Source organism: Leucoraja erinacea, chromosome 19 (assembly GCF_028641065.1).
Source record: "Leucoraja erinacea ecotype New England chromosome 19, Leri_hhj_1, whole genome shotgun sequence".
In the NCBI taxonomy this organism is placed as follows: domain Eukaryota; kingdom Metazoa; phylum Chordata; class Chondrichthyes; order Rajiformes; family Rajidae; genus Leucoraja; species Leucoraja erinaceus.
The window spans coordinates 20,293,568-20,320,528 of NC_073395.1; the positions used below are offsets into that span (position 1 = coordinate 20,293,568).

General features: G+C 48.4%; 1 protein-coding gene across 3 annotated transcripts in view; it reads right to left on the reverse strand.

Moving 5' to 3' along the window:
- Positions 1-26,961, reverse strand: part of nav3 (neuron navigator 3) — a 208,635-nt gene that overhangs the window by 75,009 nt on the left and 106,665 nt on the right. For all 3 annotated transcript variants that reach the window (XM_055650561.1, XM_055650560.1, XM_055650562.1), the window contains 3 exons: positions 16,106-16,214; positions 13,576-13,965; positions 8,141-8,260 (listed from right to left, as the gene is read on the reverse strand). In XM_055650561.1, the coding sequence (XP_055506536.1) occupies positions 8,141-8,260; positions 13,576-13,965; positions 16,106-16,214 (619 nt within the window). The remainder of the gene's footprint in view (positions 1-8,140; positions 8,261-13,575; positions 13,966-16,105; positions 16,215-26,961) is intronic.

Consider the following 26,961-nt stretch of genomic DNA (forward strand, 5'->3'; position numbering starts at 1 on the left):
GAAGGTTCCCGATCCAAAACGCCACCCATCCTTTATCTCCAGAGATGCTATCTGATCCGCTGACTTACACTCCAGCACTTTGCGTCTATCTTCAGTGAGTGCCATTGTTCTTTGTTGCAGTGGTGTAGCGGTAGAGCCACTGCCTCACAGTGTGGAGTGCCAGTCACCCACATTCCATCCTGACCTCCAGACGGTCTGAAGAAGGGTCTCGACCCAAAACGTCATCTATTCTTTTTCTCCAGAGATGCTGCCTGACCTGCTGAGTAACTCCAGCTTTTTGTGTCTGTCTTTGGTTTAAACCAGAATCTGCAGTTCCTCCCTACATTGCTGTATGTGTGTGGAGTTTGCACAATGATGTGGAAACTCATCCAAGAAGGCACAGATTTTCTCCCCCAACCCAAAGACTTGCAGGTCTGTAGGTTAATTGATGTTTGTAAAATGATCCTTATTGTGTAATCACAGGGTGGCATAGTGGCGCATCGGGGGAGTTGCTGCCTCATGGCGCCAGAGATCTGGGTTTGGTCTTGACTAAGGGGGGGAGGGGTCTGTATAGAGATTGCATGTTCTGTCCGTGACTGTGTGGGTTTCCTCTGGATGCTCCCGTTTCCTCCCACACTTTGCCCCTAGTGTGTAAGGAGTTGATGGGGGAAGTGGGAGAACATAGAACTATAGTGCGTGGGTGATTGTCGGTTGCCGCATTCGGCCAAAGGGCCTGTTTTCATGCTGTTTCTTACTGTAAATTAAACTAAACTAAACTACATAAGACAATTAAAAACTCATTGCCTCATAATGCCAGTTCCCTCCCATGTCCAATAACTTCCTTCAGGAGATCAATGACTTGACTTTTATTAGGCATTGCTCGGAATATTATGAAAAACCATATTCATACTTTTTTTACGTCGTTTTAAGATATATAGTTTAGTGATATATTGTTTTGTTAAATTAGTAATGTACCGTGATACAGTTATATTGTTGTGTGCTATACAGTAAGCAAAAAGACTGACTGAATGACACAAAGAGCTGGAGTAACTCAGCGGGTTTATGCCCCAACGGGACACACTGGATAGCATAGACCCGCTGAGTTACTCCAGCCCTTTGTGTCATTGGTCCCATCCCGAAACGTCACCCATCCTTTTTCTCCAGAGATGCTGCCTTTCCCACTGAGTTAATCCAGCACTTGGTGCCAACCAGGAAAGAAAACAATACATGCTTACAATCCAGCCGTCCACAGTGTACAGATACAGGATAAAGAGAAAAATGTTTAGTGCAAGATAAAGTCCAGCAATGTCTGATTAAAGATAGTCCAAGGGTCTTCAATCACATAGATGAAAGGCCAGGACCCCTCTCTAGTTGGTGATAGGATGGTTCAGTTGCCTGATAACAGCTGTGAAGCAACTGTTCCTAAATCTGAAGGTGTGCCTTTTCCCGCTTCTGTACCTCTTAACTGATGGGAGAGGAGAGACGAGGGTGTGATCGGGGTGAGATTGGTCCTTGATTATGCTGCTGGCCTTGCTGAGGCAGCGTGAAGTGCAGGTGGAGTCAATGTAAGGGAGGTAGGTCTGTGCGATGGTCCGGGCTGCGTCCACAATTCTCTGCAATTTCTTGCGGTCTTGGATGAAGCTGTTCCCAAACGAGGCTGTGATGCATCCCGATAAAAAGCTTTCAACGGGTTAAATACAGGGAAGAAAACTCTCTCCAAGCCTATTTCGATTTCAATCACATCATTATAGGAGTTGATGTGGCAAGAACTTTCATTAACATAAGAGTCATCTATTAACTTTCATTATGTTGTAAATTATTTAGCTGTGATATTTAACCTGTCATCTAAAGTGATTTTCAGCAGGTCGCCAGCTAATCTCTTTCAATGACAAAGGACAGCTTACTTTGAAAGGAGCTGCAGTCATCTGGCAGAGCGGGCAGGGAGGGAGGGGGGGTGGGGGGGGAAGGACAGACGGACATTCGTTCCATCATGTCTGTGCTGTTTCTTTACAAATCTCTCAAATTATGCAGGAAATGTACCATCTTCCTTTAGACTATAGACTTTAAAGATACAAACGGGCCCTTCAGCCCATTGAGTCCTCGTCAACCTCGTCAACACTAGTACTATCCTACACACTAGGAACATCTTTTCAATTTTGAAGGAACTTACAAAACTGTACATCAATAAACAACTCTTGATATCTGAAAGATTTAGTTTAGTTTAGAGATACAGCATGGAAACAGGCTGTTCGGCCCGCCGAGTCCATGCCGACCATCGATCACCTGTTTACACAATGTTCTATGTTACCCACATTCTCATCCACTCCCTACACTCCAGTGGCAATTTACAGAAATTAATGAACCAACAAACCTGCACATCTTTGGGATGTGAGGGGAAACTGGGGCGCCCGAAGAAAGCCCGTACATACTCCACACAGACAGCACCGGTAGTCAGGATTGAACCTGGGTCCCTGGTGCCGTATGGCAGAAACTCTACCGCTGCACTACTGTCCATGACCAGAAGATACCAACCAGCACCAAACAATCACAAGTGTGGAGTTTGCACGTTCTCCCTGTGAGCGTGTGGGTTTTCTCCGGGTGCTCCAGTTTCCTCCCACATCCCAAAGACTGGGTGGTTGTCACAGACTCGGTGGGCCGAAAGGCCTGAATTCTGAGCTGGTTATCTGTATAACTAGGACAAATTTTTGATGGGTGCAATGAAGCTTGGCAAGTCCACTGTGGAGGTTTCTCTGAGGAAGGGTCCTGACCCGTAACGTCACCTATCCATGTTCTCCATGGATTCTGCCTGACCTGCTGAGTTACTCCAGCACTTAGGGTCGTTCCTTGGTAAACCAGCATCTGCAGTTCCTTGTTTCTACACCATGGAGGTTCGCTGGGGGACATCAGAATTCAAGACCCTTCCATCGCTACACACCATGGGGTTGGAGTTTCATAAGTTTGAAGAATTAGGCCATTCAGCCCATCAAGTCTACTCTGCTATTAGATCATGGCTGATCTATCTTTTCCTCTCAGCCCCATTCTCCTGCTTTCATCTCATAACCCCTGACACCCTTACTAAACAGGTAGCTGTCAATCTCAGCCTTAAAAATGTCCCTTGATTTGGTCTCCATGGTCGTCTGTGGCAATAAATTCCACAGATTCATCATCCTCTGGCTAAAGAAATTCCTCCTCATTTGTAAAAAGACCCCTTGGACTGTTTGTTCAAAAAATGTTGCAAGCTGATGTCATGTTGATGTACTGTAAGTCATTACCTTGGGAAAGCAGCCAACATCATCAAGGATCACTCACACCCAGGTCATTCCTCTTCTCCCATCAGTCAGAAGATACAATAGATTGATAGCACGTACCACCAGATTCAGGAACAGCTTCTTCCCTGCTGTTATCAGACTACTGAACGGTCCTCCCATAGCACAGTACAGCGTAGTAACAGGCCCTTCAGCCCACAATGTCTGCTGGGGGTAGTGGTGGAGGGAAGGTATCAGATTCAGATTCAGATTCAATTTTAATTGTCATTGTCAGTGTACAGTACAGAGACAACGAAATGCATTCGTATATCAACCCCAGGGCCCACATGAGTGGAAAGGGTGCCTGGCACAATGAATATAGTAACAGCTGGAGTAACTCAGCGGGTCAGGCAGCATCTCTGGAGAAAATAAGTAGGTGATGTTTTGGGTTGAAACCCTTCTGATAGTTTTTGTGAAGACTACCAAATACAACACTAATGAATGTATGTGTAGCCGCAGAGAATGTGGGAAGAGTTTTTGCAGAGTTCTTGTTTTGGATATATTCTTTATCCTGACTAAAGATTACATTGGGGAGAAAAAAGGGTGGTGGTGGAGGCAAATCGATAGTGGGATTTAAGAGACTTCTGGATAGGCACGTGGATATGCAGGGAATGGATTACGCAAGAGCAGATACGATTTAATCTTGGCATCTTGTTCGGCACTGATGTTGTGGGACGAAGGGCCTACTCTTGTGCTGTACTGCATTAGACTTTAGAGATACAGTGTGGAAGGAGGCCCTTCGGCCCAACGAGTCTGCGACGACCACAATCGCCCGAACAGTAGTTCGATTTCACCACTAGGGACAATTTACAGGCCAATTAATCTACAAACCTGCAGTATTTGGAATGTAGGAGGAGACCGGAGCATCCGGAAAAAACCCACGCAGTCACAGGGAGAACATACAAACTGCGTACAAACAGCACCAGTAGTCAGGATCTCTGGCGCTGTGAGGCAGCAATTCTACCTATGCGGCACTGTGCCGCCCTAGTTGTATGGTCTATGTTTTATTATTGACTCTTGCTCTCAGCTGCGTACAAGTAGGGGTGAGATTATTCTCATGGGAAGTAGTGGGAAACCCGTGACACAGGGACACAGTCGGTTCACTGGCTGACTGCCAACACTCTTGGCAGGGAAACAATGAGCGGCAGTCAGCGCCCTCTGAGGCCGGTGGAAGATGGATGAGGGAAGCACTCTCTCTCTCTCTCTCGTCAGCAAGCAGTAACGGCTGCCAAGCAAAGTCCTCCTCACCTCCGCTCCTGAAGGCAGGCTGCAGACTAATGATCTTGTCACACGCCTCAGATCCACCTCTCAGCCCATGGGGAGAGGCAATTACATTCTCACACGAGCTCTTCACAGACTATCTGGTCAATGGCATTATTAAGCAACACATTAACATACACTCCACACATAAGGGCAACATGGTGGTGCAGTGGTAGATTGCTGTCTCACAGAGCCAAAGACCCAAGTTCGATCCCGACTACGGGTGCTGTCTGTACGGAGTTTGTACATTCTCCCCGTGACCTGCATGGATTTTCTTCGAGTGCTCCGGTTTACTCCCACACTCCAAAGACGTACAGGTTTACAGGTTCATTGGCTTCAGTAAAATTGTAAATTATCCCTCGTGTGTAGGATAGTGCTAGTGTACGGGGCGAATGCTGGTCGGCGCGGTCTCAGCCTGTTTCCATGCTATATCTCAAAAGTCTAAAGACCCTTCTTCCGTAATGAAGATCATAAGATCATAAGACACATGAGCAGAAGTAGGCCAATCGGCCCATCAAGTCAGTTCTGCCATGCGATCGTGGCTGATCTATCTTTCCCTATCACCCCATTCTCCTGCCTTCTCCCCATAACCGTTGACACCCTTATTAATCACAAACCTTTCAATCTTTGCTTTAAAAATACCCAATGACTTGACCTCCACAGCTCTCCGTGGCGATGAATTCCACAGATTCACCACCCTCTGGCTAAAGAAACTCCTCCCCATCTCCATTCTAAAGATACATCCTTTTATTCTGAGGCTGTGTCATCTGGTCCTAGACTCTCCCACTAGTGGAAACATCCTCTCCACATCAACAATGGAAATTATTGCGTGTACCACTAGGGGCAGACCCGAGCAAGGACAGAGCCTTGCACAATATTACTGTGACGTGTGCATCTTAATATGGTGAGCAACACTAGACCTGGCAAGCATTAATATGACCAGCTATACTAATCTTTGGCAAATTAATACTGCCAGAAATAGATGGGAAGTATTAATATAGTGAGGGGAGTATTACAGCCCCAACCCAAAATTTGGACTGCCAGGCGATGCTGCTGGACCCACTGAGTTACTCCAGCACTTTGTGACTTTTTTGGTAAACCAGCATCTTCAATTCCTTGTTTCTACGTTTGAAATAATAAAACAAACTGGTCAGATAGCAAGGCAGTGAGTAATGAGAGCAAATTAATACTGCCAGAAATGCATTTTGTTGTCTCTGTACTGTACACTGACAATGACAATTAATATTGAATCTGAATCTGAATATATTAATATTGAATCTGAGATTGGAGGTTTGAGCACTGGTTGGAAGCCATCTCTCCGTCTCCCTGACCCACTGAGTTACTCCAGCACTTTGTGTCTTTTTTGGTAGACCAGCATCTGCAGTTCCTTGTGTCTGCAATAAATCTGCGTGCCCTCCCAGTGGCTCACACAAGCGCAAGTCGACGTGAGACAGCCGCCTCCTTCCAATCCAATTGCTTTAATCCATTATCCGGTGGCTTAGTGGCTTATGGTGTCCGTGGTGAGCTCTGTCTGGTCCAACATCTGTGGCGCCAAGGGGAATGAGACTCGGCTAAGCGTGTGGCCGGAGACCACATTAATTGCCTGGCACCGTGAAGAGAAGTTGGCGGCCACAGTGCCCGCGTCTGAAGTTAAATAGAACATGGAATGGTACAGCACAGAAACGGGCCCTTCGGCCCACAATGTCTGTGCTGAACATGATGCCAAGTTATCACGGCGGTTATCAGGCTGCTGAACCATCCTATCAACAACTAGAAAGTGGTCCTGACCAACCATCTACCTCATTGGAGACACTCAGACTATATATAATCAGACTTTACTGGACTTTATCTGGAACTAAATGTTATTCCCCTTTTCCTGTATGTGTACACCGTGGACGGCCTGATTGTAATAGAGTCTTTCCGCTGACTGGATTGCATGCGACAAAAGGGTTTTCACTGAACCTTAGTACTTGTGACAATAAACTAAACTAAACGAATCACCTCTGCCTGTGTGTTATCCATGTCCCTCTATTCTTGCATGTCCCTGTGCCTAAAAGCCTCCTAAACGCCACTATCGTATCTGTCTTCACCAACACCTCAGGCTTTGTACCAGGCACACATGTCATTCTGTGTAAGAAAGCTTGCCCATCATACCTCCTTTAAACTTTTCCCCTCTCACCATATATATATATATATATATATGCCCTTATAGTTCAAGTCAAGTGAAGTCAAGTCAAGTTTATTCGTCACAAACACATACGAGATGTGCAGTGAAATGAAAAGTGGCAATGCTCGCGGACTTTGTGCAAAAAGACAAACAAACAAACAACCAAACCAACTACAAACAGAATAGAACAGAATCACATATTCTTTTACATATTATATATTGTGGGTGGAAGGAAAAACAGAAAAAAACCCCAGCAATTTTAAAAAATGCAGTAGAGTGGTACAGTAACATTAGTCCCCGGTGAGATAGGAGTTTACAGTCCTAATGGTCTCTGGGAAGAAACTCCTTCTCAACCTCTCCGTTCTCACAGCATGGCAACGGAGGTGTTTGCCTGACCGTAGCAGCTGGAACAATCCTGGGGTGGAAGGGGTCTCCCATGATCTTATTAGCTCTGGAGTTGGACCTCCTGATGTATAGTTCCTGCAGAGGGGCGAGTGAAGTTCCCATAGTGCGTTCGGCCGAATGCACTACTCACTGCAGAGCCTTCTTGTCCTGGGCAGAGCAATTCCCAAACCAGATTGTAAGATTGTAATCGTTTTGGACATTTCCACCCTAGGGGAATCTATTGCTCACGCACAGTTTGCCCGCTCCTCACCCAACACTTCACTCCTCCTCATTCCTGTAAAAACCGCTTGTTATCCTCCCCAGTCAAACACCATCTTTAAGGGCCTGTCCCACTTACGTGACTTTTTTCGGTGACTTGCCGGCACCCGTCATAGTCGCACCAGGTCGCTGAAAAATTGCAAACTGTTGAAAATCCAGCGGCGACCAGAAAAAGGTACGACTCTTTGGCCGACTACTCACGACCATACAGGCGGCACGTGTCGACATGTCGGGGGGTGACACCTGTATGGTTGTGAGTAGTCGCCCAAAGAGTCGTACCTTTTTCTGGTCGCCGCTGGATTTTCAACATGTTGAACATTTTCGGCGATCTGCTGCGACTATGGCGGGCGCCGGCAAGTCAGCGAACAAATCACGTAAGTGGGACAGGCCCCTTAGTAAAACACAAACAGACAGCATAGTGATGCAGCGGTAGAGTTACTGCCTCGCAGCACCAGACACCCGGGTTTGATCCTGACTACAGGTGCTGTCTATATGGAGTTAGCACATCCTCCCTGTGACCGCAAGAGTTTTCTCCGGGTGCTCCTTCTTCCTCCCACATCCCAAAGACGTACAGGTTTGTAGGTTAATTGGCTTCTGTAAGTTGTAAATTGTCCCTAGTGTGTAGGATAGTGCTCGTGTACGGGATGATCGCTGGTTGGCACGGACTCGGTGGGCCGAAGGGCCTGTTTCCACACTGTACCTCTAAAGTAAAGTCCTTTGATTCCACTCTAAAGCAGTCTCTCTGTGGTTGATCTCGCCACCTTACCTGTCCCCATCGGCCGTCACATCCGGCACGCCTCGCTGTATGACGTCGCGCGTAGCTGACACGTCTGGGATCCGGTTCATACTCCGCGTGTACAGGTTAAGGCCTCCGTCGGTCATGTACCTGGGAACAGGGCACAAAAGGCGGGAATGTGTTTGAATGCAAGTCCACCACTGATTTTCCGGCACCATTGGTTCTAGCGCCTTGCCGTATTATCCATTTTGCTGGGCCAAAATAATCTTTTAAACAGAGGGATATGGATTATATTCAGGCAGATAAGTGATAGAGAGACACAAAATGCTGGAGTAACTCAGACAGCATCTCTGGAGAACAAGGAATAGGTGACGTTTTGGGTTAGGACTCTTCTTCAGATTCCTTCCAAAGAAATGTCACCTATCCATGAATTCCAGAGATGCTCCCTGACCTGCTGAGTTACTCTGGCATTTTGTGTCTATCTTTGTTATAAACCAGCATCAACAGTTCCTTTTTATTAGATAAGACATGGTCTTGGCATTTATGTTCGGCACAGTTCAGTTTAGTTTAGTTTACTTTATTGTCACGTGTACCGAGGTACAATGAAAAGCTTTTGTTGCTTATGTTGCTAACATTGACATTGTGGGCTGAAGGGCCCATTCTTGTGCTGCACTGTTTCATGTTTTATATTCTAGAACTACAAACCCTGAGGATAAATATATTTTTAAAAGTTCCCATTCTAGCCTGTCACAATTTGCAGCCCCAGATCCTCAGGCGGATGGATGCAGGATAAACTCAGGCGTAAACAACATTAAGACACAGGAACAACCATGTACATGCTGGGACCTCTGAGTCTGAGATTGGCCAAGCCTGTCTTGACCCTTACGATGTGTGTGTGGGAGGTTTAAAGTCCCCTCGAGATACCACTCTCTTAAAGGACTAAATGGGCTGCGGTTCACAGCTTGTCAAATTTAATGTTTATTCACAGCTTGGAGGAGCTCAGGTCTAAGTATAAAATCCCTTGCCAAAGTAGTTGATACTTTTTAATGAGGGTTTTATTCAGTACTAAAGGACCAGTGGAAATGTTCAAGGAAAGCAACAAAATGCTGGAGTAGACAAAAATACTGGAGAAACTCAGCGGGTGGGGCAGCATTTATGGAGCGAAGGAAATAGGCAACGTTTCAGGTCGAGTTTCGGCCCGAAACGTTGCCTATTTCCTTCGCTCCATAGATGCTGCCTCATCCGTTGAGTTTCTCCAGCATTTTGGTCTGCCTTCGATTTTCCAGCATCTGCAGTTCCTTCTTAAGCAAAATGCTGGAGTAACTCAGCTGGTCAGGCAGTATCTCTGGAGAATATGGATAGGTGACGTTTTTGGGTTGGGTCCCTTCCCTAGAGTGAATGCAGAGGTTGGGGGGGGGGGGGGGGGGGGGGGGGGGGGGGGGGGGGGGGGGGGGGGGGTGGAGGGAAGCTGAAATGTGGACTGTTCCCCTCCGCCTCTGCAATGAGTCTGAGGAAGGGTCCCGACATGAAACGTCACCTATCGTTGTTGTCCAGGGACACTGCCTGACCTCTGGTCTGTTTGTGCGGTTTGCACATTCTCCATGTGACCGCGTGGGTTTCCTCCGGATGCTCCGGTTTCCTCCCACATCCCAAAGACGTGCGGGTTTGTAGGTTAATTGATCCTCTGCAAATTGCCTCATAGTGTGCAGGGAGTGGATGGGAAAGTGGGATAACATAGAACTAGTGTGAATTAGTGATCGGTGGTCGGCGTGGACTCGGTGGCTCGAAGGGCCTGTTTCCACGCAATGTCTCTAAATATAAACTAACTTGAATAAAAGGTACAGGATGAAAACAGGCCCTTTGGCCCATCGAGGCGGTGGTTTAGAGGGACACGGGCCAAATGTAGGCAAATGGATTAGCCCTGTAGGCCAGTTTGGTCAGTATGAACAAGATGGGTCGAAGGGCCTGTTTCTATACTGTATGGCTCTATGACTCAAAGAGTAGAGGTTGTCGGTTTGAGAAATGATTTCAGAAAACCCATAACACCAGAAGACATGGGAGCAGAATAAGGCCATCCGGCCCATCGAGTCTGCTCCACCATTCAATCATGGCTGATCTATCTTTCCCTCTCAACCCCATTCTCCTGCCTTCTCCCCGTCACCTTTGACGCCCGTACCAATCAAGTATGTGACTATGTCCACCTTGAAAATACAAAATGACAACCTCCATCGCCATCTGTAGCAATGAATTCCACAAATTCACCACACTCTGGCTAATGAAATTCCTCCTGATCTCCATTCTTAATACACACCTTTTATTCTGGGGATGTGCCCTCTGTTTCTCTAGACTCACCCACTAGTGGAAACATCCTTTCCACATCCACTCGATCCAGGGCTTTCATTATACAATAGGATTGAACGAGATCCCCCCCTCCCCCCACCCCCCTCATTCTTCTAAACTCCAGCGAGTACAGGCCCAGTGCTTGCACGTCATCCCTATCATTCTTGGGATCATTCTCGTGATAGGCCTGGATAGAGGCTTTGTGTCTATTTCTGCAGAACTGAAGCTGTGAAAGATTTGGGCCCAGAAGATGAGAGATGTGCTTACGAAGGTATTTCCAAGAGATGTTATTGTGCTTACAGGGAACAAGATTAAATAAAGACAGATGAGGAAAATGACAAATAAAGATAAATTAAAGGAATGGCCTGGGATCAAAGAGCTAGTCGGGGAAAGTAAACATTAAACAAATGAAATCAGTGGGGCCAAACAGACAGGAAACAATGGCGAAGGTGGTGGAGGAGTGTACAGATGGACTTGATCAGGAACACGTCTCTCATCTGCTGCTCTGTATGCCTCCAGACCACGTGTTGAATCCACACTTTGAGCAAAATACTTTAATCTGATCCAGGAAAGAGCCTGACAGGTCAGTGGCCTGGATTAACGGGAAACACATGCAGTTTTGGAACCGACTTCTAAAACAGCGGTGCGATCTGGAACCGTTTACAACATGAGTCATCCCAATTCTGGCTTGGAGACTTTGCTGGGCTGGTATGGGTTTTCCGACATCATTTCCCAAACCTACAACCTCTACTCTTTGAACCACAGAGCCATGCAGCACGGAAACAGGTCCTTCGATCCGTCTAGTTCATGCTGACCAGCTTATCCTTCATATTCTCCAGAGATACTGCCTGACCTGCTGAGTTACTCCAGCACTTTGTGTTATCCTCTGTCCAAAGTTAGCATCTCAATAGTCACCATTAAAAGATATTTGGTCAGGTTCATGGATAGGAAAGATTTACGGGGATATGGACCACATGCGGGCATGTGGGACTAGAGTAGATGGCAAGTTGGGCCGAAGGGCCTGTTATCTTGCTGTATGACGATACACGGCCTACAAAACCTCACATTTATTCAAAATGAGTTGTATATGAGTGCCAACAGTGCAAATTTTCCAAACACTATTAAATTTAATATTTAAAGGCAGCACAGAGCTATTAAATTGACTTAGAAGGATGAAAAGCAATGTTCTGATACAGACCTTAAGCCAACTGCTGTGATTTCGCCCACCATCGGCGAACAGGCTCACCATTTATTTTTAAACTGTGAACGTGCGTAATTAATAACACCACCACGCAGCTCATGCATTGCTGATGCCTGGGCTGCAGACTCACAGATCCTGAGCAAATGAGGCTCAATTGCACGGCTAGCATTTGAAATTGCAAACTTCATCATTGTAGAACACAGCAACATAAATCACTGGAAAAAGAAACAAAGAACTGCAGATGCTGGTGAATAAACAAAAGGACACGATGTGCTGGATTAACTCAGCGGGTCAGGCAGCATCTCTGGAGAACATGGAGAGGTGATGGTTCGGGTTGGGACTTCACTTCGAAGGGCCGAATGGCCTACTTCTGCACCTATTTTCTATGTTTCACACTGGAAGGATTGGAGGCCTTGTACAGGGCGCAGAAGAGGTTTACCAGGACGCTGCTGGGATTAGAAGGTATTAGCTCTCAGGGAGAGGTTTGACAAATTTAAGATTATTTTCTTTGGGGCTGTCAGTTTGAGGTGAGACCTGATAGAAGTATACAAAGTGATGAGAGACATAAATAGGGTAGACAGACATAACCGTTTTCCCCAGAGTGGAACTGTCAAAGACGAGAGGCACAGCTTTCGAGTCAGAGGGGGAATGTTTAATGGTTATGTTTTTTTCACACAGAGGGTGATGGGTGTCTGGAATTTGCTGCCAGGGGTGGTGGTGGAGGCAGAAACAAGAACAGGCCCTTCCGCCCACAGTGTCTGTTGCCAAGTCAAACTAATCTCCATTCAAGAGGCTCTTGGATAGGCATATGGATCTAAACCTAACCCTAATAATATTTAAGAAGTTTTCATATAGACACACGAATATGAAGGGAATGGATCATGTGCAGACAGAGGAGATTAGCATAACTTGGCAACATGTTCGGCACGGGCACTGTGGGCCGAAGGGCCTGTTCCTGTGCAGTACTGTTCTATGTTCTATCCAATGGCATTCACCATTTAATCGGTGAACCATCCTCTCAACCAGGTGAGAGAGATCCTGAACTACTATCTACCTCCCTAGAAACCCTCGGACTATCTTTAATCGGACTTTACTGAACTTTATCTTGCACTAAATGTTATTCCCTTCATCCTGTGTCCACACACTGTCGACAGCTTAATTGTAACTATATGTACAGTCCTAACTGGTTAGCATATAACAAAATGCTTTTCACCATACCTGGGTCCACATGACAATAATCTAAACTAAACTAAACCCTTGCATTCCCTCTCTCTCCCTAGTTGTTCTGCCAGTACCACTGTTCGCATCCATATATTCCTTTGTTATCACCACTTCCACAAGTAACAATGGACCGTTGTGGGCTCCTCCTTTCCTTGGCCAGCAGTGCCGGCTCTGATTTTTTCCTACACCTTTTCATACCTCTAGTTTCCCTCTCCCCTGGCTCTCAGTCTGAAGAAGGGTACCGACCCGAAATGTCACCTATTCCTTTTCTTCAGAAATGCTGCCTGACCCATTGAGTTACTCCAGCATTTTGTGTCTACCTTCTATATAAACTAAGCAGACTAGTGGGAGCGTCTTGGACCACAGGCCAGAGCCTCAGAATAAAAGGATGTACCTTTCGGATGGGGATAAGGACGAATTTCTTGAGTCGGAAGGTGGTGAATCTGTGGAATTCATTGCTGTGGAGGCTGTGGAGGCCAAGTCAATGGGTATTTTTAAGGCAGGGGTTGATAGATTCTGCATTACTACGGGTGTCAAAGGTTACCTGGTGAAGGCAGGAGAATGGCGTTGAGAGGGAACGATAGATAGATCAGCCATGATTGAATGGTAGAGTAGCCTCGATGGGCTGAATGGCCTTATTCTGTTCCTAGAACTTATGAACAGGAGCTGAGCACTGGTTCGAGACGGGGATGACACGACTCACCCACTGCCAATGTCGTCGAGCCTGGCGTTCTTCCCCAGCAGGTCTCCATCGCTCATGTACCCCGTCACATCTGCGTCGCTGGGCCCAGTCTCGAACTCGGGCCCCCCTCTCTCGGCGGCTTCGGCCTGGGAGGCGCTGCCGGTCCGCGGCCCGGCCGGCCTGCGCAGCGGCGCGCCGTACACGTACCGCGAGCCGTCAGGGTGGATGTAGCGGCCGGCGTTGGCCCGGGGCGGGTAGCCAGTGCCCAGGGAGGGTGCGTCGCCCGCCTGTAGCCGCGGGCTGCTCTGCCCAAGCCGCCAGCTCATGCCCGTTGTCCGGGTAGCCACAGCAGGGATGGTCCTCCCGTTGACCTCCGTGGTGATGGTGCTGTCGAACGTCGTCTCCAACGTGCTGCCCCAACAAACACAAGAGAAACATTAACCTGGGACCCCCATGAAGAGGCCACTCTGCCCCTCGAGCCAGCTTGCCCATGAATTACCCCAGTAATACTCACACAGAGTTCAGTGAGGAACAAAACCTGATGCTTAAAGACAGCACAGTGGCACAGCAGTAGAGCTGCACCCTCACAGCATCAGAGACCCAGGTTTGAACCACCTGATTACTGGGTGCTGTCTATACGGAGTTTGCATGTCCTCCCTGTGACCGCGTGGGTTTTATCCCACACTCCAAAGATGTGCAGGTTTGAAGGTTAATTGGCCTCTGTAAATTGTAAATTGTCCCAAGTGTCAAGACCCTAAGAGAGCCGGGTTCGATCCTGGCCTCAGGTGTTCTGTACGCGGAGTTTGCCCCTGTTTCACTGTGACCGACTTGGCTGCTCCGGTTTCCTCCCACATCCCAAAGACAATCAGGTTTGTAGGGTTAATCAACTTCTGTCAATTGCCCCTAGTGTGTAGGATAGAACTAGTGTGAACGGGTGATCAATGGTCCGCACAGACTCGATGGGCCGAAGGGCCTGTTGCCACACTGTATCTTGAAATTAATGCTTCTCTCTTCTATTATCAGACTACTGAACGGTCCATCTACAAGCAAGGGAGTAGTGCCGATCTTCCACCCCTACGGCCCTTATACCTTTCCTCTGTACAGCCCCTGTCCCACTTACGTGTCCTTGGCACGCTAATTACACGACCTCATGGTCACGTTGAGGGGGGACGGTCCCGCGAAGGTCACGTGCGACTTCATGCGTCCGCAGCCGTCTGGAGCGCAACCGTCTGGAGATGGACACAAAATGCAGGAGTAACTTAGCGGGACCGACAGCATCTCTGGAGAAAAGCAATGGGTGATGTTTCGGGTCGAGACTCTTCTTCAGTCTGAAAGAAGGGTCTTGACCCGAAACGTCATCCATTCCTTCGCTCCAGAGATGCTGCCGGTCTCGCTGAGTTACTCCAGCATTTTGTGTCTATCTTCAATTTTCTTGGCCCAGCTCTGGCAGTAGAAGTGGGGGCAGATCTGGACCGCAACAGCCGTGAGCCCCAGGCTGAGCTCGGCGATCGTTTGCCTGCTTCTGCTGCTGTTGGAGGTGAGGCGTTGCGTCACGCCAGGGTCTTGGGCCTGTCCCACTTTGGCCGTCAGTTACGTGACAGACCGGTGGCGCGCGAAGATTTTGTTCGCTACAAAATTTCGGAGCGCCGCACGATACCGTGCACAACTACATACCCCTCCGCGCTTCTCAGTGGGACCGGCCCCGCGCGGCCACACGATGCCCGTGCGCCTCAACGTGACGACAAGGTCACGTAATTTGCGTGCCAAGGACACGTAAGTGGAACAGGGCCTTACCTGTAACACTATATGCTGCACTAAAGTACTTTTCTCTTTGTACTACCTGTTGTAGGTGTGTATGGTTTGATTGTACTAATGCCCCTAGCGGGTAGGGAGTGGATGAGAAAGTTAGATAACATAAAACACGGGTGATCAATGGATAGTGTGGAATCAGTGGGTCGAAGAGCCTGTTTCCATGCTGTATATCTAGACTAAACTAACGTTTAGAGATACAGCGCAGAAACAGGCCCTTCAACCCACTGAGTCTCCGTCGACCAGCGATTCCCGTACACTAGCATTACCCTACACACGAGGGACAATTTACAATTTTTACCAAAGCCAATTCACCTACAAACCTGCACGTTTTTGGAGTGTGGGAGGAAACCAGAGTACCCCGGAGAAAACCCATACAGTCACAGGGAGAATGTACAAACTCCATACAGGCAGCACCCGTAGTCAGGATCGAACCCGGGTCTCTGGCGCTGTAAGGCAGCAACTCTACCGCTGCACCACCGTGCCAACCCAGTGCGGCCTCCAACTAAACTAAATTAAAATGAATGAATGAATGAATAAATTTATCGGCCAAGCATTCACATACAAGGAATTTGCCTTGGTGCTCAGCCCGCAAGTGACAACATGACATACAGTGACAGTAAGGAATGACACGTAAAACATTAAACATTAATAATAAATAATAAAACATTATCGATAAACTTAAACTAAACCAAACACCAGCAAGTAACATAGAACATTGTACCGGGCGGGACAAGATTACCTATGGCTTATCTGTGTCCCTCGGAGACTGGACATGGTCTCCTCCAGGTTTTGCCGAAGGTCGGCAATGTTCTTCACGGTCCTCATTCTCCTGGTCTCGGGATCTTCTCCTGGGAAAGCAATCAAGAGTGAGAATGGTGAGCACCTGGGCTGGCTGACCGAGTCTGATGGGTCCCGGTCCGAAATATCGCCTACCCATGTTCTCGAGAGATGCTGCCTGACATTCTGGGTTACTCCAGCATTTTGTGTCTTTCTTTGGTATAACCAGCATCTCACCAGCAAGTTGTCCGGGACCAGCCACATCGAAGTTATAGCCGGGAAAGCAGACCAAATGCCTTTACTTCCTTAGAAGGCTGAGGAAGTTCGGCATGTCCCAAACAACCCTCGCCAACTTCTCCCGATGTGCCACAGGAAGCATCTTATCAGGATATATCACAGCTTGGTTTGGGAACAGCTCCATCCAAGACTGCAAGAAATTGCAGAGAGTGGACGCAGCCCAGACCATCAAACAAACCAACCTTCCTTCCATTGACTCCATCTGCACTTCATGCTGCCTCGGCAAGGCCACAAGCATAACCAAGGACCAGTCGTACCCCGGTCATTCCCTCTTCTCCCCTCTGAAAACACAACCCCCAGATTCAGGGGCAGTTTCTTCCCAGCTGTTATCAGGCAAGTGAACCATCCTATCACCACTAAAGAGCGGTCCTGACCTCCCATCTACCTCAACCTTTGAACTACAGTATCTTTAATCAGACTTTATTTTGCAGTAAATGTTGTACCCTTAATCCTCTATCTGCACACTCTGTTGATTATATTCGCGTGTTAGTCTTTTCTTTGGCTGGAGAGCACGCAAACAAAAGCTTTTTACTGTACCTCGGTACAAGTGACAATAATAAACAGATGTGAAGTTCCTTTTTATTTTATCTCTTGCCAGGCTTTGTCCTGCCTCCACCTCTCTTTTCCAGCTTTCTCCACCCTCCCCAGACCCATCAGTCTGAAGAAGGGCCCTGACCCCAAATGCTATCCCTCTATTCCCTCCATGGATGCTGCTCGACCTGCTGAGTTGAGCAAAGCATTTTGTGCTTTGCTCAACATTCCAACATTCCTTGTGTCTCTTGTGCCTGATGGGCGTTTGACGGCTCTGGGCCTGTACACGCTGGAGTTTAGAGGGCTGAGGGGGGCCCTCATTGAAACTTACCGAATAATGAAAGGCCTGGATATAGTGGATGCGACAAGGATGTTTCCACTAATGGGAGACTAGAACCAGAGTGCACAGCCTCTGAATAAAAGGAAGAGGATGAGTTTCTTTAGTCAGAATGTGGTGAATCTGTGGAATTCATTGCCACAGACAGCTGTGGTGGCCAAGATAATGAGTATTTTTAAAGCGGAGATTGATGGGTTCTTGAATAATAAGGGCGTCATGTGTTATGGGGAGAAGGCAGGATAATGGGATTGAGAAGGAAAGATAGATTGAATGATGGAGTAGGCTCGATGGGTCGAATAGCCTGATTCTGCCCCTATGGCTTCTGAACTGAAAGATAGATACAAAATGCTGGAAAAATTCAGAGGGTCAGGCAGCATCTCTGGAGACCCTCCTTCAGACTGAGAGTCAGGGGTGGGTCGCTTTGGGTAGCGTGATAGGTTGCTTTGTAGGATTACACTAGCAAAACAAGATGAGGTGTATGTGCCTCTGTCTGGCCATACAATTTGCTATCGAGGTTTCAATGCAGCGAAGAGTTAAGTCTTCTTCCTGCATTCCCAGATTTGAGCAACTGCTGAGAAATGTGCTGAGTCCAGCTTTTACAAATATAAACGAGGAAATCTGTGTTCAATAAAATCGGAGAATGTAACGCTCACGTTTAGGAGCTTCAGGAAGGAGCATTGCGATTGCAAACCATGAGGGGAATAGTTCGGGTGGATGCACAGAGTCTCTTGCACAGAGTAGGGAAATTGTGAACCAGTGAACATAGGTTTAAGCTGAGGGGGGAAAGATTTAGGAGGAATCTGAGGGGCAACTTTTTTATGCAAAGGGTGGTGGGTGTATGGAACAAGCTGCTGGAAGAGGTAGTTGAGGCAGGTACAATAACAACATTTAAAAGGCACTTGGTGTGTGGATAGTGCTGAAGTAACTCAGCGGGTCAGGCAACACCTCTGGAGAAAAAGGATGGGTGCTTTTCGGGTCAGGACCCTTCTTCAGGACACAAGAAACAATTACACAGGTACATTGATAAGATAGGTTTAGTGGGATATAGGCCAAACGCAAGCAAGTGGGACTAATGCAGATGGGACATGTTGGCAAGGTGGGCCAAAGGGCCTGTTTGCACATTGTACGATCATGACTCTATGACTCATTGCCAGCAGTGTTTTCACGACAACTGCTGGAGGCCATTCAGCCCTTTGAACCTCCAGGAATGCAAGCCACGTGGACTTTCATCACTGGTTTCCATCAGCATTTCGAGGGTCAATGGGAATTGCACAAGGGGTGGGAGATGAACCCCTTCAATGTGGGTCCTCAGTTCAGGAAGGAATGGCGCTGTGTGGGTGTTGCCTGCATTCGATTTGCAGACTTTAGACTTTACTTGAGAGATGCAGTGCAGAAACAGGCCCTTCAGCCCACAGTGTCCACACTGACCAGCGATCACCCAGTACACTAACACTATCCTACACACTAGGGACAATTTACAATTTTTACCGAAGCCAATTAACCTACAAATCCACACGTCTTTGGGATGTGTGAGGAAACCGGAGCACCCGGAGAAAACTCACGCGGTCATAGGGAGAATGTACCAACTCCGTACAGACAGCACCTGTAGTCAAGATTGAACCTGGGTCTCTGACGCTGCGAGTCAGCAACTCTACCGCTGCGCCATTGTGCCGACCCAGGAATCTTTTGCATAGGCAGCACAACGCCACAACTGCCCAACATCTCAGCTGCTGTCTGTGCAGAGTTTGCACGTTCTCCCTGTGACTATGTGGGTTTCCTCCAGGTGCTCCTGTTTCCTCCCACATCCCAAGGACGTGCAGGCTTATAGGTTAAATGGCCTCGGTAAATTGCCCTTAGTGTGTAGGCAGTGGGTGAGAAAGTGGGATAACACAAAACTAGTGGGATAACACAGATCTCTACCACTACGCCACCATGCTGCCGACTACTAGTGCATGTGTGATCGTTGATTGGCATGGATGTGTTAGAGCTAATGGCCTATTTTCATGTTGTATCTCTAAACTAAACTAAACGTGCAGGCAATAGAGATTAGTTAACTTGGCATCATGCTCGGCATGGACATTGTGGACTAAAGGGCCTGTTCCTGTCTGTACGGTGCAACAGTGGCGCAGCGGTAGAGTTGCTGTCTCACAGCGCCAGAGACCCGGGTTCAATCCTGACTACGGGTGCTGTCTGTACGGAGTTTGTGTGTTCTCCCTCTGACCACTTGGGATTTCTCCGGGTGCTCCGATTTCCTCCCAAAGGGGTGCGGGTTTGTACGTTAATTGTCTTCTGTAAATCTCTAGTGTGTGGGATAGTGCTAGTGTACTAGATGATCACAGGTCGGCGCAAACTCGATTGGCCGAAGGGCCTGTTACCGCGCTGTGCCTCCTGAGTCTAAACTGGATGAACAAACCCATTCATCGGGCTGAATTACTCTTCATGTTCCAGGCTTCTGCAGTCTAAACATCCTGAAATTTATAGGAGGCACATTAGCACTACAAACAAATCTTATCTACTTAGCAATTGTATTTAAAAATTATCGAGCCTCCTTAATCGAAGCTATAAATCAGGATGAGATCCACTCAAAGAGCTAAAATCAGAGCTAATTGCTAATCTCTGGATACCGCTCATGGTACCAGCAATTTTAGATAATTATATTCAACTCTATACGTAAATTCTCCCCATGCCCAGCGTTGTTCCACACTGAAACGTCCCCAAGGAGTTGTTGACGTCTGAGCAGATATATAAAAAGTAAGACACAGTATCTGAGGTAGAAATCAACTATGACTTCAAGGCACTGCCAGTGATGGTGGAACAGACTGCAAAGAGGTTGGAACAATTTTACCCATCAATAAAATTAGGCCAAGAGACAGCTAAAATAGTACATTTAGTTTATTGTCACGTGTACCGAGGTGCAGTGAACAGCTTTTGGTGCGTGCTAATCAGTCAGCGGAAAGACAATACATGATTACAATCAAACCACCCACAGTGTACAGATATGTGGTAAAGAGAATAATGTTTGATGCAAGATATAGTCGCGTAAGGTCCGATTAGAGATAGTCCAAGGGTCTCCAATGACCCATACACACAAACCCAACAATCTGTTTGTGAGAAAAATATAAAGACAGATGGGACCTGAAATGACACCCATCCTTTTTTCTCCAGAGATGCTGCCTGACTTGCTGAGTTCCTCAAGCATTTTGTGTCTATCTGCATCTGCAGTTCCTTTCTACATTATGTGTTTGTGGGTCCATCTCATTCCTTGGAGAGCAGGAGGACAACGAGTGATCTTATGAGGAGTACAAAATCATGAGGGGAATAGATAGGGTAGAAGCACAGTCTTTTACCCACGGACCAGAGGACATAGGTTTAAGATGAGAGCTGCAAGATTTAGTGGCAACCTTTTTCACACAGAGGGTTGTGAGTATATGGAATGAGCTGCCAGAAGAGGTCGTTGTGGCAGGTTACTAGAGTAGCATTTTAAAGGTATTGGGACAGGTACATGGATAGGAAGGGCTTATAGGGATATGAGTCAAAAGCATGCAAACGGATTGAGCTTTGATAGGGCATCTTGGTCAGTATGGATGAGTTGAGCCGAAGGGCTTGTTTCCGTGTTGACTCAATGACTCTCTGCCCAATCAGATAAGCTGCCACTGTAAAATTCAGGAAATTTCTCATTGACATAAACTGTTCTTCTTTCCACAAAGCTCTCTGACCTGCTGAGTCTTTCACATTTTTTCATTTTGCTGTTTTCGAATCACGTTCGATTTATTCTTTCTGTCCCACTGATATCAGCATTAGTAACACACTACACAGACAGGAAGATGAATGTACTGACTAGAGTCATGGAGTCATACAGCGCGGAAACAGGCACTTCGGCCCAACTTGCCCACTCACAGCGCCAGAGACCCTGGTTCGATCCTGAGCTCGGGCGCTGTCTGTGTGTGGCGTTTGTACGTTCTCCCTGTGACCGCGTGGGTTTTCTCCGGGTGCTCCGGTTTCCTCACCGATCCCAAAGACGTACGGGTTTGCAGGTTAATTGGCCCTCTGTAAATTGCCCCTCGTTTGTAGGGAGTAGATGTGAAAGTGGGAAGACATAGAACTAGCTTGAACAGGTGTTCGATGGTCCATAAGACCATGAGATATAGAAGCAGAATGAGGCCATTTGGCCCATCGGGTCTATTCCGCCATTCAATCATGGCGGATCTATTTTTCCCTCCCAATCCCCTTCTCCTGCCTTCCCCCCATAACCTTAGATGTCGACTCGATGGGCCGAAGGGACTATTTCTGTGCTACATCTCTATAAACTAAATCCTTAGGGACTGCCTCAGAAGGTGAACACACATTATGAGCAATTACTGGCTAATTGCTTTGATTTAATGACTCTGGGAGAACGACAAGGATTAACTCAACCGAAGATTGTATGAACCAGCAGCATCGCGATTCAATCCTCGATCCATCACCCTGCTCCCGGTCCAGCAGCACTGCCGCGGCTGACAGCTTTCTCCCCTCTCTTACACACGGTCAACGAGCCTTTGCAATGAGGTATCATCCTTACACAAATGCCAATTCTGCAGCAGCCTTCTAAATGCATCTTCATAAGACATGCACTATATCTCTCTCTTTCTCCCTTTCTCTCCCTCCCCCTCTCCTTCTCTCAATCTCTCCCTCTCTCCCCCTTTCTCCAGCCCCCTTTCTCTCCCCTCTCCCTCACTCTCTCTCCCACTGCTTCTCCCTCCCCCTCTTTCTCCCCCTTCTCTCTATTCCCCCCTCCTCTCTCTATCTCTCCCCCATCTTCCCCCTCTTCTCTCTTTCTCCCTCCCCTTCCCCCCCTCACTCGCTCTCTCTCTCCCTCCCCCCATCCCCCTCTCTCTCTCTGAATCTCCCTCTCTCTGTATCAAGGGGAACATGAATCACAACTAATGTTCCATGGGATGTCAAAGTCGACAGAGCGCGCTGTAGTGCGGGAGCAAGACCCCCGATCAAAATGCCTGCATTTGGCTGAAAGAGCCGCAATACACATACATCTTCATAAACGCGGAGCATTGCGCGGGTGTGTGGGAGGGTGGGTGGATGGTTGAACTCACCCAGCATGTTGTTGTAAAGGGCTTGTTCCAGATCTCCCAGCATGGTGAGGATGATCTCGGTGTCCAGCTGTGCCACCCCCTCGTGGAGGTTGCTGTCCTCGGTCAGTAGCTCGTGCTTCGGGTTGGTCTTGGACACCTCATCGTCCGAGCCGCTTCCCACCCGGCTGCCCCTCTCCGGCCGGCCGTTTCCCAGGGGTGACCCCGGCCCCTCATCCCTGCCGAAGACGGCCAAGGGAAGGGAGCGTTCGGAAGCGGAGAGGGGGCGGGAGCGGGACAGGCACTGGCCGGGGGTTCCCGTCCCGCCATCGGGCGCCCACCAGCCGCCCTCTCCAGCCGGCACCAGGCTGGCCAGCGACTTGCGCTTGAGCAGGTAGGGTCGGCGAGGAGCCTCCCGGCTTCTAGACGCTGGCGGAGACACGGACCTCCTCATCCTCCCACCGTCCAGGGGCTCAGGGACGGCAACAGCTCACCGCCGCCGCGCCTGCCTTCATCGCCGAGCTGCTGGTAAGCGAAGCAGACCCCTCTCATCCTCCACTCAGCCGCACTGCTAGTGGGGTGAGGGAGGGGAAAGGAGGGGGGGCTGTTCTCCCTTTCGCCCCCCCAACACAGCCCCGAGATCAAGGAGCGAACCCAGTCCCTGCAGGCTCCCTCCCGAATCGCCGCTCCTCCGGTGCACAGGGAGCTCCGAGCACCATGGTGCGCGGCCAGCTCTGCATAGACACTGTCCCGCAGTCTTTCACAGCACCCAAAGAACCCACTCCTCCCAGCAAAGAGGACCGAGAGCAGGAGAGAGCCTTCCTCAGTGTAGCCACTGCCCTCTCACTTCACATCTTCCACAGAGCCCCGAGCCAACACCGAGAACAAGCACAGTATATGAACAAGGATATTCCTCTCGTCGGCAGACAGAGGGAGCGGGTTAAGGCATCCTTCCTTATCGAGCTGAGATGTGTGAAGAGCGAGAATGAGAGAAAACGAGAGAGAGAACAAGAGAGAGAGAGAGAGAGAGAGAGAGAGAATGAAAATGAGAGAGACAGAGAGAGCGAGACAGAGAGAGAGAGAATGAGAGCGAGAGAGAGAGAGAGGGAACGAGAGAGAAAGAACACGAGAGAGAAAGAGAATGAGAGAGAAAGAACGTGAGAGAGAGAGAGAGAGGGAGAACGAGCGAGAGAGAGAGAGCGAGAGGGAACGAGAGAGACTGAGAAGGAGAGGTGCTGTGCTGACACAGGGCTGGGCGTTCAGCTCAGAAGGTGGCACCATCTACAGCAGCTCCCATCGGAACGAAGGCAGTCTGGCAATTGGGAGGCTGTTTCCCAATCACACCTCTTTTAGCATTCATCCTGCATCTCACATCCATTCCTGCTCTCTCTCTCTCTCTCTCTCTTATTTCACTGCAGATGCTTCAGCTCTCGAAATGGCTGCATAAACAAAAGGCAGGCCGGGAGAAGGAGCTACTCCATCGTAAATAACACAAGTCACCGGTAACAAGGCTCGGAAGGCTGAATGGTAAATACCTCACCACCTCCCCTGCGCCCCCACCCCCATCCCCTCCCCTCCCCCTGCCCCCCCCCCCCCCCCCCCCCCCCCCCATCCTCTCCCTCCTCTCCATCTCCAGCTGCCTGTCACCAGAGCTGAATGGTGGTGGGTGGGGGGATCTTTCAAGGTTAGAGGCTTCTGGAGGAGGTTACATTCATTGTGTGTCAGGGTAATGGCAATCTCCCCCTGGGGAGTGAAAGGGGTGGTGGTGGGGGTGGTATGGTGTCTTACAATCACACAGCGTGGAAACAGGCCCTTCAGCCCAACCTGCTCACACCGACCAACATGCCCCATCTGCACTGGTCCCACCTGCCTGCGTTTGCCCCATATCCCTCTATGTCCCATCCATGTAGCTGTCCAAATGTTTTTTAAACGTTATGATAGTACCTGCCTCAACTACCTCCTCTGGCAGCTCGTTCCATACTCCTACCACCATTTGTGTAAAAAAGTTGCTGCTCGTGTTCCAATTAAATGTTTCTCCCCTCAGATTAAATATATGTCCTCTGCTTTTGGATTCCACTACTCTGGGTAAAAGATTCTGCGCATCTACCCGATCTATTACTCCCACGATCTTGTACACCTCTATAAGATCAACCCTCATCCTCCTGTGCTCTAAAGAAAAAAATCCTAGCCTGCTCAACTTTTTCCTACAGCTCAGGCCCTCTAGTCCTGGCTACATCCTCACAAATCCTTTCTGCACCCTTTCCAGATTGACAACAGCCTTGTGACCAAAACTGAAAACAACATGAAACGTGGCCTCACCAATATCTTGTACAACTTTAACAAGAACTCCCAACTTCTACACTCAATACTCTGACAGATGAACTTTATTCGGAATTAAAAATTGATACAAAACGAGAACTGTGCAAATATTCCTCTGACATTTCCCCGCAGCTATACATACATTCATTTGCGTTGTATTTGGTGGTGTTCACAGAAATATCATTCTGCCCAGCCTTGCCACATGTGGCCCCCTGAGGTGATATCCCTTCCCTTGTTTGAGGGGTGTCTCCACCACACCCTGCCCCTCAATGACCAGCAGCAGAAGGACCCTAGACTGTGGTCCTCCCCCACAGAGCCTTGGCGTTGGCTGCACTGAGCTTCAGTGCGTCCCTCAGCACGGACTCCTGCAGTCTGGAGCGGGCCACTCGGCAACATTCCCCAGCGGACATCTCGCTCTGCTGGGAGGTCAACAAGATTCGGGCCGACCAAAGAGCGTCTTTCACCGAGTTAATGACCTTCCAGCAGCAGTTGATGTCCGTCTCCGAATGTGTCCCTGGGAACAATCCGGAAATCAGAAGGGCAATGTGCCGAAAGCCTTCTTGTCCACATTACATGTACTGATGGTTCATGCCTCAGAGTCCCAGACAAACATATTTGTTGTTTATTAAACTTATTCTTTTTTTCTATATTTGTTATTTTTTCTATATTTGTTATTTATTGAACTTTTTCCCCGGTATGTACAATGTTTACATATTCACATATTCTGTTGTGCTGCAGCAAGTACGTATTTCATTGTCCCATCCGTCCGGGACATATGACAATAAAACACTCTTGACTCTTCTTGACATCAAACCTCTTAAAAGACTTTCTTATCTGTCCTCCAATCCTTCTCTCCATGAGATCAATGCCCTGGTTATTGATCTCTCCGCAAAAGCAAACAGGCTCTTCCTGTTTCCCCTCCCCCAGGCCTCTCCTTATCTTGCGTACTTTGGTCAAATTTCCCTTCCGCCCCCTCAGTTCTAAAGGGAATCACATCAGCACTTTCCCAGACCTCCACATCCCTGGGAACTCTCTCCAAGACCTTCCTTACACCCTCTCCAGTGCCTCCATAAGTCCCTGAAGCAGCATCACCAGTTCACCTCCCTGTTCCCTGCTTCCTGCCCAGGGAACTTGCCCCACACTGGAAATAGAATGAATTCCTAACATAGGAAGAACGTGATTGTACTGGAGAGAGTTCCGAGGAGATTCAGAGCATTTGTGGTGGATATAAGGAACGGGCTGCCAGGGGAGGGAGATAAGGCAAGTCCTCTCACAACTTTTAAGAAACATTTGGACAGGAACATGATAGGAATGTATTGAAGGGATATGGGCCAAACACAAGCAGGTGGGACTAGTATTGTGGACATGTTGGTCACTGTGGGTAGGTTGGGCCAAAGAGCTTGTTTCCACACTGTATGACTCCACTGAAAGCTCAGCAGTCTCCGTGGAAGAGGAATCAGTTGATGTTTCATAAGATAGGGAGAAAAAGCTGGTAACTCAGCGGGTCAGGCCGCATCTCTGGAGAGAAGGAAAAAGGTGACGTTTCGGGTCAAGTCTCCTCTTCAGACTGAGGGTCAGGGGAGAGGGGAACTAGAGGTATAAAAAGCTACAGAAGAAATCAGCCGGCACCAATGGCCAAGGTGCCCACAATGGTGCATTGTTGGCGGTGGAGGACGTGAGAACGAAGAAGGGATACGAACAGTGAAACTAGCAGGACTTCTAGGATGGGGGAGGGACGGAGAGAGAGGGAATGCAGAGGTTACTTGAAATGAGAGAAATCAATATTCATACCACTGCGTTGTAAGCTGCCCAAGCAAAATATGAGGTGCTGTTCCTCCAATTTGAGTGTGGCCTCACTCAGACTGTGGAGGAGGCCCAGGACAGAAGGGGCAGTATGGGAATGGGAAGGGTAGTTAAAGTGTTTGGCAACCGGTTTCAGGTGGGACACCCTTTGGATATTTGTTCAGACGCTCTGTGACTCTGTGAGACAGATGGCACAATGGGCATTGTGGGAAAACTGTGCCCATCCAATTACCAGCGGGCATTGATTTAAGAGGAACGTCATAACGACCATGGTCGTGATGAACAACCGTTGAAGTCTGTTCATGTGAAGCCGTCGGCCGTGAAATGGGTTTACTGATCTGAGTCAAGTCATCTGGCTGCACTCTGTAAGCAGCTTGCTTCAACCAGTCTAATTATTGCATTGTCAACAGCAATTTCAACATCGCTAGCACCCTGCTGCTCTAATTAGCAAGCTATTTCTGGGACCAC